Below are 14052 nucleotides of genomic sequence, written 5' to 3' on the forward strand. Positions count from 1 at the left end.
TGATGACTGAACACCCACCTGTGGAGTTATTAAAATTACAGTTACTCCAGCAGGAGCCAGTGTGGATAGATCAATGGCCTTTGACTAGTGAGAAATTAGTTCATTTACATGAATTGGTTCAACAACAATTGGAAAAGGGACATATAGTGCCTACCACTAGTCCTTATAATTCTCCAGTCTTTGTTATCAAGAAGAAATCTGGGAAATTCAGATTTCTTCATGATTTGAGAGGGATAAATTCAATTTTAAAGCCAATGGGCCCACTGCAGTGTGGGACACCTAATCCTAATTTAATACCTGATGGATGGAATATAAGAGTGTTAGATTTGCAAGATGCTTTCTTTTCCATTCCTCTGCACCCTGAAGATGTAGATTTGTTTGCTTTTACTATCTTGAGTATAAATCAGGGGCAGCCCGCTAAGCGATATGCATGGACTGTCCTTCCACAGGGAATGTTAAATAGTCCTACCATGTGTCAAATGTTTGTAGATTGGGTTTTGCAACCTTTCCGGAATAAATTCCCGGATTGGAAGGTTTATCATTACATGGATGATATTTTGATAGCTGCTAATATTTCTGATGCTGCAATGGATTCTGCTGTCCTTCTTTTAACTGCTATACTGAAGGAGAAAGGGCTGATAGTCAGCCCTGAGAAATTGCAAAGGAATATCCTTTTGCCTATCTAGGTCATAAATTATTCTTGAGTCACATTACACCTCTGAAGTTGGAATTTGTTCTTCCTGATCCTTTAACTTTGGTAGGTCTACAACAATTTTTGGGTCATATAAATTGGATCAGACCGTATTTGGGTTTAACTACTCTTCAATTAAGTCCTTTGTTTCAAGCTTTGGCTAGTGCTAAGCAAGCATCTGACATTATAACCCTGAATAAAGAACAGAAGGGAATTTTGTCATTAATTGAGCAAGCTTTGAGTCGTAGGTGGACAGATAGATGTTTGCCAGATTGTCCATTATCAGTGATTCTAATCTCAGAACGTAGAGTTACTGCATTGATAGTTCAGGTAAAAGAAAAAACAGCTTTAAGGATTCTGGAATGGATTCATTTGTCTCATACACCATCGAAATCCATAAATTGTATCACAGAACAGCTTGCTGATATTTTTAATCGTGCTCGTCAGCGCTGCAAGGCTATTGCTGGTATGGAACCAGTAACATGTTATGTTCCTTTTGCTTTAGCCACCTGGGAACAAATGATTTGCAATAGTGAGTTTTTACAAGTTTTGGTAGATTCTTGGCCAGGGAAGTTTTCTTGTCATCCTCCAGCTGATCCTAGGTTATCTTTGTATAAATCAGTTAGAATTAATTTAGCAAATCTTTTTGTAAATCAGCCTATATCAGATGCTCCTACAGTCTTTAGTGATGGAGGGAAAGTTTTTGGTGCTTGTGTTTGGAAAGATAAATTTGGAATTTGGCATACAAAAGTGACATCAGAGCAGAAGTCTGCCCAACAGGCAGAACTTGCTGCTGTAGTTTTGGCTTTTCAAAATTTTCAAAATCAGGATTTTAATCTAATAGTGGATTCTTTGTATGTATATAATTTGTTACCCTTTGTAGCAGGTTCTTATTTGTCTCCTGGAATATCACCTAATATTCTACGTTTGCTTTTGTTGTTGCAAGGATGTTTGGAGCAGCGTGTGAATGTGTGTTTTGTTGCCCATATCCGTAGCCATAGTAATTTACCTGGAATTTTATCACAAGGCAATGCCAAAGCTGACAGTGCTGTAACTTCAGTTCTCACTGTCCAGCCATGGGACAGCCATAGTTATTTTCATCAAAATGCTAAAGCGTTGGCACATCAATTCAAGCTTACTGCTGCAGAAGCTGCTGCCATAATTCAGCAATGTCCAACTTGTTCAAAGCAAGGCACGGCTATTCCTATGGGAGTCAACCCCAGGGGTTGAAACCTTCAATGATTTGGCAAATGGATGTTACTCAATATCCATCATTTGCACCTTGGAAGTATATACATGTGACTGTGGATACTTATTCAGGATTTCTAATGGCTACTCCTCAAAGAGGTGAAGCGGTTAAACATGTCATCAATCATTGCATTAAGACATTTTCAGTTGCTGGTACGCCTCAAACTTTAAAAACAGACAATGGTGCGGCTTATCGGAGCACAGTCTTTGATCAGTTTTGCAAACAGTGGTCCGTGGAACATAAATTTGGAATTCCATACAATTCCACAGGACAAGCTATTGTGGAGCGTTATAATGGCACGCTCAAGAACATGTTAGCTAAATTAAATAAAAAGGAGGGAAGCTCCTGGGGCTTCCGGCAATTCAAGATCATTTAAATCTTGCTTTGTATACTTTAAATTTTTTAAATTTGTCTGGTAACCCCCTGCGGCGCGGCCAGCAGGCATTTTTCTTCCCTTCTACAGATGCAGTGAGGCCTCGAGTGTTGGTGCGATTCCTTCCGGATCCGGCATGGGTTCCCGCTGAGCTGATTACGTGGGGACGTGGTTATGCAGCAGTAGAACATCTTGGTCAAATTCGTTGGGTTCCTGGTCGATGTATCCGGCCTGATCATTCACAAGCGCCTTCGCAGGTGCCAGTGAGGGAGGTTCCTGATTCTCAGGATAGCGTTCCTGAGGTTCCTGATTCTCAGGATGGCGTTCCTGTGATTCCTGATTCCGTTCCTGTGGTTCCTGATTCTCTTGATGCCGGCAATCCAGGCGTGGCGCTGTGAAAGCTGGGAAAAGATGACTGCTTATCTGAGATTATCAACTTGTATGCAGCAGGTTCCTTTGGGGAATCGGACTAAATTAATCTGCAAACAGCGGCATCTTTTGATTTTTCCAGCATATTGGTCCTGGCATAAGGGTCAAGACATTCTTTACTCGGGACCTGATAAGGATATTATATCTTCAGCCTGTGCTACAACTCTGATCCTGTTTAATGTTTCTGTTTCAGACTATGGACAATATTGGTGTCAATTGGAGTTGCCTAAGTTACTTTACACAACTTCTTTTTCCATTCGTCTTATGCCTCCACGGACTCTAATACGGAGGCGGAGAGCTGCTATTATCTCAGAAACTAGAGACCTTGGTGATAATTTAAGGAAGGAAAATTCCTACATCAAGGACGTTCGGATTGCAGCAAAGAGTTTAAATGTAACTAATTGTTAGCTTTGTATGCATGTACCCACCTTTTGGAATAGCTATGAACTATAGAGATATTCATATTTTAAATAATTTTACTGTTGCCATGTTTTATGATACTGTTAAGAATATTAAGATGTTAAATGAAGAAGTGTCTGAAATTCGCCAAGTTACTTTACAAAATCGTTATGCTTTAGATATAATGTTAGCTGCTAGAGGAGGAGTTTGTGCTTTAATTCATTCATATTGTTGTATTTTTATACATAATTATGAGCCTAACATTACAAGAACTGTTCATGATATGGAAGACCGCATAGCTGAACACGAAGCAGGAAAAGATGGCTTCAATAAGTCACTTTGGGCTTTGCTATGGGATTGGCTTCCTGACAGCTCATGGTTACGTTTATTGCTTCAATTAGTTGTAATAATTGTTATTACACTTATTATGTTATGTTGCTGTATTCAATGTATTCCTAATCTATTTCAAATGTGTGCCTCAGCCTTAAGTGTACGAAACCAAGTTGCGAGGGAACTGTGTATTTTGCCACTGAAACACCCCCTATCTTTGAATAAATAAAAAAGGAGGGAATGTGGTAATATATCCATCATATTCTGCAAGTTCTTGTACAGCTTTGTAAGATCTGGGGGTATCACAAACGCTCCTCATGAGGGCAGTAGTGTCTTTATGATGAGAGTTTGATCCTGTTATGGTCTGCAAAGCTCAGAGACCAGGAATCTGCGTGGGAGTTCACAGTACCTAGCCGAGCCATTCCCATGAGACCTTTGGTGCCTTGCTTTCTCACGGGAACTTTATCACCTTCGCTGAGGCCTAGCTAGATAATGCTGCTGAGCTAATGTTGAAGTCATTGTTTTGATTTTGTATTTGCATTTTCTTAATAAATACTGCTACCCGGGGCTCTCGGGGCTGGCAGTTGCTCAGGCGTCTTCTCTCGTCTCCCATCATTTTTTCAATTGCCAGTCACCACAGTTCTGTTTCACCACAAACTTTCATTAATTTCATTAATTCCAGTTATTAGCTATTCTTCCTTTTTAACTTCAGCTTCAGCGTTTAATTATGCCTATTTAGTGCCAAAATCCAAATAGTTCCCCTGCCTCTTTTTCTGATGTAGAGGCCAGGCAAGTCCTGGGAAGAGGGAAGCCCAAGTCCCATGTTCCACTGCCACTTTTTTTCATACATGGGGCATTCTGGGGAAAGCGAAGCCCAGATCCATAGAGAGGGCTAGGAAAGAGGAAGGGATTTGAGGGAGGCCCCCATTTCTGGGAAGAGACTAACCTGGTTTATGAGTCTCTGGTTGAATGCTGGGGGGGACGCAGCCCCAGGGTTTCTCCAGCCTCACTTGGGCTCCGTGTCTTTCCAGGAGAGGCTCCTGTCAGGAAGAAGCCATGCAGGGCCGGGTCTTCAGAGGGGGATCTGGGGTTACCTGGGAGGGAGAGGGAGAGGGAGGGAGACACAGAGAATGAAAGAAAATAGATTGAGCAACCTGTGAGTTAGCCAAGTCTTGGTGCAGGGCTTTAACTCCTCACCTCAGGGAAGAAGGTAGACCAGCCTTTTCCAAACTTGGAACTTGCAGATGAAGGGACTTTAATTCCCAGAATTCCCTGCCCAGCATGATGAAGTCCATGCATTATTGGGTGGGGAACTCTGGGAGTTGAAGTCCATTCCTCTTCAAGTTTGAAAAACACTCATGCAGACCAATCTCTCTCCATGCGTTGCCTCCATTTTGGGAAACAACAGAGACCCCTGAAGAGACCCTCAGTCATTGGCCAGGCTTGCAGAATGCAGAAAATGTGGTTTCTTATGGCCATCAGAAGTGAAACAGGCCACCGTGAATTGGACTGACCTCAATATCCCCTAAAGACCCGGATCCTGGTTTGGGAGCCATCCCAGCTGGTTCTGAGGCCGCCCTGGAGCCAAGCCTGGGACGCCCTGTGAATCCAGCCCCTTCCTGGCCCTTCAGGCTCAGGCAGTCACCCAAGCTCCCCGGATCCTGAATGAGGCTCTCCAGCCCCAAATCTCCCTGGGCCAGGCATGGCTGGCAGGACCTTCCAGGAGAGCCTCCTCCTCCTCCTCCTCCTCCACCGTGGCCGCTGCTCTCTGGCTGGGACCCCTGAGCCCCCTGGCTCCTCACTGGGGGACGGACGAGCCTCCGCTGGGCCTCCCTTTGGGGCCTCTGCTAAGACCACGGCTGGGGCTGAGGACGATGGGGCTGGAGTCCAGGCCTTTGGGAGGCCCGCATGGGAACCCACTCGATCTGGGCAGGACAGAGATCCACCCGGAGGACCTGGGAAAAACCCCTGGGAAGCAGCCCCCTCCCTCCTTCCTTCCTCCCATCGCCAGGCAGGAGAGAGAGAGAGAGGAAACCAACCCAGAGAGGGTCACCGCCACGTTCTCCCTTTTTTCTTGGTCTTGGGATTTGCCCCCAGCCTTTCTGCCCTGGGGAGCAGCAGCCCCAGTATCCTCAGGCCTGGCCTCACTGGGAATACTGGAAACCAGCATCCAGAACCATTTCTGTGGCTCCAAGCATCAAAGTCACCAGTTGATCCTCTGAACACCCAAATCTCTATCCAGGTTTGTCCAGACATTGGGGGGGAATCACTGACCCCTCCTCCACCCCTAAAGCTGCCTCTCTGTCCCATTCCCATTGTCCCAACTTTTTTCCCTGAACGCCAAACTGATCCGATTCACACATTCCACCAACCCCCATTCGCTCAGCTGTAGTTTACTCCGAGTGTTGCAGCTGCTGCAGAAAACCCCAAGGAGCCAGAAACGGATCTAGGAAAAGCTCCCTAACCTGTCTGCAGACAGGCTCCAATGGAAGAGAACTGCAATGTCAGCAATAGGTGCCAGGGCAAAACACATAAACCAGCAGGGACCTGGGATATGGGCCTTCCTCTGCTCCTCCCTGCCAGGGTGGGCCCTGCCTGTCCCTTCAGTTCCCCCCCTCACCATCACCCAGCCCCCCTGGAGCCACAGGTTCCCCTTCTGGGCCAAGAAGTCCATATGAATGTATGTGTCCCCCAGTGAAGGAACATCCTCCCTGAACAACGGATGCAAATAAACCTGGAACAAAGGAGTTCCAACAGCACCTTCAAACCCCTTGGAGGTTTTTTGGTATAGAAAGTCTCGGCCCCAGAAATTGGGAAGGTCAGAGGGGTTCCCCCCATAGAAGATCCCCCCAACAGAGGAAGAGCCACCAGATCTCCAGAAATCATGTCGCTAGAAATCAGGTTGTACTATCCACCACACTGTGGGCATCACCGCCATCTTTGTTGGGTTTCCCTGTGATAAGGTGGGTGGCCAGTAAATTTAATGGATGGATGGACGGATGGACGGATAGACAGACAGACAGATAGATTTGGGTTGATAGATCTCAGCTGCAAACTTTACAGTCCATTCTTTATTTAAAAAGAAACATCACAATGTAAAGAATCTTGGTGTATTATAGGAAGATTATAAGATAACACAGGAATGACGAGAAAATAAAAATAAACATTTCCATCCATTCTATAACTTTCTCCCTATTTACCCAACGATCTAGTCCACAAGTTGTCACTTTCCTGCTTCTTATCCCAAAATTAATATTGCTAGAAAAGATGGGAAATGAAATTTCACTTCAGGCACAAGCAATTTTAAAACCGACTGCAATTAAGATCAATATATAGGATCATGACATAGAACAAAATTCCAAATACTCTTAACCTTTGGCAGAGACCAAGGGTGCCGATTGTCATTAGAAGACAGGCAACACTAGAGTTAAATGGCATTAACTTACAAATGGCACCAATCTCCATAGCTCTGAGTGACTTTCCTCAGCAATTTCTGGAGACAAGAGGCCATGTTGAAGGACAGCAGAAGTCAATTGTTGAACTGTCTTCCCAACATCACTTTCTGGACTTGCCCTGACAGGAAGGAAGGACCACAACCACAACAGAACAATGATCCCAGGGGTGTGTCTGTAATTTTTACTAACATGTTTTATTCCAGCCTCTCCTCTGCAGATGGAGCCCAGAAAAAGTTCAGGATCCCAAGAGGAGAAGTTGCTTCTTGCTGTAATTAAGACCTTTGAGACCTGAGATGCTATATCTCCAGTTTTTGACTTTGATGTAGGCATTAGACTGAAGCCACATGCAAAGGATCTTGTATCAGAAAAGGATAAATTCCTTGGCGAAGCTCTTTGGGACCTGGCTGGCCTGCTTTTGGGACAGGTACAGGCTCTGCTCTTGACTGCACCCTTCTCTCCTTTGCAGATGAAACTGAGTGATTCTCTGTTTAGATCAGGAAAGCCACTGGCACTTCTCAGAGTCTTTGCATTTTTCCAACTGTTCCTATTGTTTGGGTTAGAAACTGGAAATGGATTGATTAATGCCATGAATGATGGACTTCCTGCTTCTGCTTCTGCTGCTGCTGGTGTCCCCATCAGTCTGTGGGAAGCTGAGAAGAAAATGCCCATTGAGTTTGGAGCACCAGGGTGGCTACAATCCATGGAGCTTTTACAGGCCAGGAGACCATCTCATTGGTGTGGTCACAACTGAATCATATGTGTCACCTATAATGTGGCCTTTCGACAGCCCTCCTTCCATACCTTCTCCTTTGTAAGTCATGCAGGGTGATGGAGTTGCACTCCCTCCATGTGCAATTCTAACACTCCTTTTCTTCTTATTTCACTTATTTTTGTACCTCAGGGCTTGTCTAATTTCCTGAATGGTTGTTATTTCCATGGCTTCCCTCTTTTGCTTTATTTTGCTTTATTCCTGTCAAGCAAGAGACCCTACACCATTTCTGACAGATGGCAGTCCAATCTCTTCTTGAAGGTCTCAAGCGATGGCACTCCCACAACTTCCAGAGGGAACTTCTGTTCTATTGGTTGATTTTTTCTCACAGTCAGAAAGTTTCTCCTTATTTCCAGGTTGAATCTCTCCTTGATCAGTTTCCATCCATTATTTCTTGCCTGGCCTACAGGCGCTTTAGAAAATAACTTGACCCCTTCCTCCCTGTGGCAGCCCCTCAAATATTGGAAGACCTCTATCATGTGTCCCCTGGTCCTTCTCTTTACTAGACTAGCCAAGCCCAGTTCCTGCAACCGTTCATTGTATGTTTTAGCCTCCAGTCCCCTTATCATCCTGGTTGCTCTTCTCTGTACTCTTTCTAGAGTCTCAACATCTTTTTTTTGTAATCTGATGAACAAAACTGGATGCAGTACTCTAGGTGTGGTCTTACCAAGGCTGTATAGTGTGGTATTAGTACCTCCCTTGATCTTGATTTTATCCCTCTGTTAATACAATTTAGGATTGCATTGCAATTTAGGATTTCATTAGCTTTTTTGGTGGCTTGCTGCACACTGCTGGCTCATCTTTAACCATCTTTAATCTTTAACTTACTGGTTGTCCACTAAGACTCCAGGATCCTTCTCACAGTTACTGGTATTGAGCCTAGTTTCACCCAGTCTATAGGTGTACTTTGGGCTTTTCTTGCCTAAATGTAGGACTTTACTTTCCTCTACATTGAATTTCATTTAGTTAGATATGGCCCAGTGTTCTAGTCCAACAAGACCCATCTGAATCTTGAGCCTATCTTCTTGGTTGTTAGCTATTCCTAGATCATTGGATTTGGATCAATGTTGGCCTAAGGCTTAGCAGGTTTGTGAAGGATTATATATTTTAAAAGTATTTGTTGTTGCTGATCACTATAACATGAACATTATTTTTACAATAGGGAGATTTCTGATTTAAAAACTACCCAACAATTCATTTTCGCCATTCAAATGGTCAGCAAGAATTCCCAGCTCCTGCACAATCTCACCCTGGGCTACCACATCCATGACAACTATATAAGCACCTTCCGCTCTTCAGATGCCTTGCTGGACATGCTCTCCACTGGAGAGGCCAATGTCCCCAACTACGGCTGTGGGAGGAAGGAGAACCTCCTGGCTCTGATTGATGCAGCTAACAGGGACATCTCCATCCAGATGTCAACATTTGTAGGCACCTACAAAGTCCCACAGGTTTGTGTGTTTTTTTCTTTATCTCAGGTGAGCGAGGTGGTGGGGATGAACAACAGATCCAATATCTTCATAGAATTCAAGAGCTGTTTCTCAGAATATTAGGGAATATAACAACTATCTCTTAGCCTATTATGTTCATCTTCAAGTTCACCATTAAAGACCTGAAGAGCCATAAGGTCCCTGTAGAGGATATTCTACTGAATATTCTACTATTGAAAAACTATCCAGGTTTTGAGGTCCTCTATTAGCATATTCATTTTCACATATCGATAATATCTGCCTTATCCAATTGGAATCAAGTTGGCAATAGTCCTGTCTATGTATAAAAAATATTCAGACCAAGAAGAGTATCTTTGGGATGGATAAAAGGACTTCAGCTCCTGCCCTCATAGATAATTGTTAATTTTCACCATTTCTGCTTTGTATAAATTCAGGGTATATAATTATTGGGTTAAAATTAAAGTAATGAAACAGACATAGTCCCAAAACAGACAAAATTTCAATTAAACACTTATTGGATTGTACAACTGTCAATTTCTGTTAGCAGTTGTGGTCTCTTAGTCTCTTGCACATCTAGAGAAGAAGCTGAAAAATTGCTTCACAAAGAATTTGGGATATAGAAGCTGAGAAAGAGGTTTTAGTACTCAAAAATAGCATATAATACAACCCTATATCTTAGATCCAAACATTTTATCTAACATCTGCTAATTTGAATCTAATTGTTGAAATTGTATGGGTGACACAGAAATTTACATTTCATTTTTTATTGTTTTTTTGTTTAATATGATTTTGCATTCCATTTTTATATACAATCTTGTTAATATTCTGTCTTAAATATTTTAAACTGTGACTAAGGAACAAACTATTCTTATATATTCATCAAAACAAAATTGGGTTCGCCAATAAGTAATATTTTGGAGTTGATCTGGACCACATTATAACACAGCATTCTTCATTACTTTTTCAGATCAATGCTAGAATTCCTTCAGAGGCTCTGAGTGATAAAAGGAGATTCCCCTTTTTCCACCCATTGCTCCCCAAAGAAGGATTCCACTACCCAGCAATCGTCCAGCTGCTCCTCCATTTCAGATGGACCCTGATTGGCCTCTTTGCTTCAGACACAGAAAATGGAGATAATTTCATGAGGACTTTCCCTCCTATGCTTGTCAGGAATGGAATTTGTGTGGTTATATCACAACGATTCACAACAACTGGACATACAGCATCCCTCAGGGAGGCCCTTTCTAAGTGGAGACAAATCAATGTCTTTGTTCACTTTATGGAATTTATTTCCATCTGGAAAAGAATTATTCCTTTCCATGAAGCGCTTATGCAATTGCCAGGACCCATTGAAGGGAAAGTCTGGATCCTCACAAGTTTTTCAGTGTATCCAATAAAGAAGCAGATGCCTCTCAAATACATCCATAGTATTTCGAATTTTGGTTATCTGTCAAAAAAGAGGCCAACAGATGCTGCCTTTGAACCCCATTTCTTTGTGGAAGATCCATTTCAAGATCATTATTTCCACTGTTCTCTTTCCAAGCACGTCTTTTCTGCCAAAGGCCGCAGAAGATGCACCCAGAAAGCCCCACTGGAGACCCAGGAGAAAAGGAACAGGAAACGGATCATAAATGACCGTCATCACTACAGCTTCATTCAGACTCTGGCCCAGGTCATGAATGCCGCATATTCCTTCAGATCGAGGAGGGGAAGGAAGGAGGGAGAAAAGAGGTTGGGGGCTCCAAGGCTGCAGCCATGGCAGGTATGGGGGTCCTGATAGGGATCCATTGATCTGAGATCCTTTGGAGAAGGAACCCAAAGGAGAAGGAGGGGAACATCTCAACCTTCCTGTGCTGCAAAAGGTCAAGAGATTTGCACCATCTAACTGCTCCTGTCTGACGCTCTGTAATAACAGGGAGCAGATCTGAAGTTTCTGTCTAGCCTCTGTTGGAAGAAATCTCCTTCTGGGTTCAGTTCCAAGTGGGGAAGAAAGACGCTGGAAACATGGTGACTGCTTGGAAGATGGTTTAATGGTGGAGAGGAGCACATGCCTTGGTTGAGGAAAGAAGGGCTGAGATGCCGAGAGTGCAATTGTTTTATGCCTTCTGTTGGGATTTGAATTGGAGCTTGTATTCTGATTGGTTGTCGGACTCCCATGGGGCCATGCAGGGGCAATTCTGTAGGCTGTCCTGAGTCCCAGGCTTGGTTGAGCCTGCCTGGATGGTGATATAATGAAAGGGCTTTGGGCAATTCCTATTATAGCTTTACCTGGAGTAGATCTTTGTTATGTAAAATAGACCACCCTAGGCCAGACTAATGGTCCATTAGCAAGTGTGTGGGGGGGGCTGAGTTTCAGGCTCTCTGAGTTTCTACTTTTCTTTTTAGAGAAATGTATTGTGTCTTTTTAGTATATCCTAAAATATTTCATTTTCCTAGGAATGAGAAGGGTTTTAACTCCCAACACCTCTTTCAGTCATTGGAAGAGTGTTGAATCCTCCCTTGTCCAACTGAGAGATGTTGTAAGTTGGAGAAGCTGCTCTCATAATCTCCTCCTTGTCTTCTCTCAAGACTCAGTTTCAGGTTGCAGTCAAGTACGATTTTGAGATTGTTTTCATAAACATGTATTTATTTACAAATAACTCAAGATGGCAAATGTCTCCAACACAGCTTCCTCCTTCATCCAGTCCACTTTTAGTACAGTCAGAGACCAGCATTACAAATAATAATAATAATAATAATAATAATAATAATAATAATAATGGAGAAAAATAAAAATAAACGACAGTCAAGGGGCAGTTAGAGTCTGCCTAATGCTGAGTCATGTGCGAATATGTGGCAATATAAATGTCCTAAATAAATAAATACATAATTTTGCATTACAGCAGAACAGAATTTGGCCCCATTCAGAGAAACTCCTTCCTACTGATCTGATAACTGCAGTTGCACGTAAAAGAGTTCCGTATTTCCTGGATATTTTATTAGGAGAGGCATCACAAAGTGAATCCCTGAGTCCTGATAGGAGATGCCACATAGCAGGCTGTGAACTCACTGGTGGGATTCAATTTTTTTTACTACTGATTCTGTGGGCATGGCTTTAATTTGTGGGCGTGGCTTGGTGGTCACGTGACCAGATGGGCATGGCTTGGTGGCCATGTGACTGAGTGGGCTTGGCCAGGTGGCCATGTGACTGGCAAACCAAATACAATTGGTCCTCGCTTAATGGCCAGTTGCTTAGCAAGTGTTCTAATTTATGACTGATCTCCCCAGAGCTACTTGTCTTGTTTTTGGAGTTGTTTTTTTTTATAATTTTTTTTTATTTTAACAAGGCAACATAAACATACCACAAAAAACATAAAAATATCATCCTTCTTCATGAATTTACATACAGTGCATCGATTGGTTTACCACTTTTTTTATGCATCTATTTCCTAGTCACTAATATAATTATATTACATAATAGCTCATATTATCAATCAATAATTGTATAACCTAATATCATCACTAAAAAAATCATTTATGTATAATTTTGTTAATTCATATTTTAACAAGATAACTATAGTTTACTTAGTTTATTTTGCAATAAATCATAAGATCATACCAAATCTATCTTGATAATGTTTTATAAAGATAATATCAAGAAAAGAATTTTTTTAATGCTAAATCTAAATATTCTATTATTATTTTTTATTATCTAACCATTGATAAAAAAGATCCCAAACTTCATAAAATTGTTTATCTTCTTGTTCTCCGATTTCAAATGTCAATTTACTCATTTCAGTACAATCCAATATTTTCTTAATAATTTCTTCCTCTGATGGAGTTTTCTCACTCTTCCAGTTTTTAGCAAATACAATCCTACCGCTGTTAATATATTTACAATCAAATATTTCAAATTTTTATTATATATAACAGGTAAGATTCCCAATAAAAAAATCTCTGGTTTCAAGTCTATATGTGTCTTTGTCATTTTTTCCAACCATATGAGAATCTTAGTCCAATATTTTCTAGTGTCCTCACAAGTCCACCACATATGGTAGTATGAGCCAGGTATCTGATGACATTTCCAGCATTTTTCAGATTTGTTCTTAAACATTCTTGCAATTCTTGTCCGGAGAAACTGCCACCTGTAAAACATCTTATACAAGTTTTCTTTATAAGCTGTTGACATTGTCATTTTATAATTTTGAGACCACAATTTTTCCCATTTCTCCAAATCAATCCCATATCCAAAATTCTTCCCCCAAACAATCATTGTTTCTTTAACTTGTTCCTCCTCTAATAAAATTTCCAACAAATAACTGTATAATTTTTTAATCACTTTTTCATCAGTACCTGTCAAGATCCTATCTAAATCAGTCAATTTATCATAAAATCCCTCCGCTTTAGAATCTATAAGATACCTTGAATGTATTTGTGCATATGAAAACCAATTCATCTTTATGCCTTGTTCTTCTAGTTTTTGCATTGTTTTAAGTTCACTCTTTTCATCCAGTATTTCCCCATATCTAACTGTTTGTTCCTTCTCATATATTATAGGATAAGAAAAAGCTTCAATAGTTGATAACCAGACTGGGATTTTCAAATAACATTTTCTCTTAATTTTCTCCCAATTCAACCATAAAGACTCCTTTATATAATGCCTTCTAAAATAGCCCTGCGATTTAGTTCCCTTATACCACAGAAAAGCATGCCATCCCAGTAATAAATCATGCCCCTCTAGTGTCAACAATCTAGTCTTTCTTAATGTTATCCAATCTTTAACCCACATTAAATTTGCAGCTTGGTAGTATAACTGCCAATTTGGAAGGCTGAAACCTCCTCTAATTCTAGCATCTTGTAGAAGTTTTAATTTTATTCTGGCTTTCTTACCTTGCCATATAAACTTCAACACAATTTTATTTAATTC

General features: G+C 41.5%; 1 protein-coding gene across 6 annotated transcripts in view; it reads left to right on the plus strand.

Moving 5' to 3' along the window:
* The window catches only part of LOC148124493 (G protein-coupled receptor family C group 6 member A-like), a 393462-nt gene extending 382238 nt beyond the window's left edge, over window positions 1-11224 (plus strand). For 4 of the 6 annotated variants that reach the window (XM_087914827.1, XM_087914825.1, XM_087914826.1 and 1 more), the window contains 3 exons: window positions 7487-7737; window positions 8858-9146; window positions 10114-11224. In XM_087914827.1, the coding sequence (XP_087770953.1) occupies window positions 7517-7737; window positions 8858-9146; window positions 10114-10923 (1320 nt within the window). In that variant the 5' untranslated portion in view covers window positions 7487-7516 and the 3' untranslated portion in view covers window positions 10924-11224. Of the gene's footprint in view, window positions 1-5485; window positions 5714-7486; window positions 7738-8857; window positions 9147-10113 lie in introns of those variants that run through there. The other 2 variants (XM_087914828.1, XR_015739812.1) reach the window with 2 other exon arrangements.
* The last annotated feature ends 2828 nt before the right edge of the window (window positions 11225-14052 follow it).

Source organism: Pseudonaja textilis, chromosome 18, assembly GCF_049901715.1.
Source record: "Pseudonaja textilis isolate UNSWEBS1 chromosome 18, rPseTex1.2, whole genome shotgun sequence".
NCBI lineage: Eukaryota > Metazoa > Chordata > Lepidosauria > Squamata > Elapidae > Pseudonaja > Pseudonaja textilis.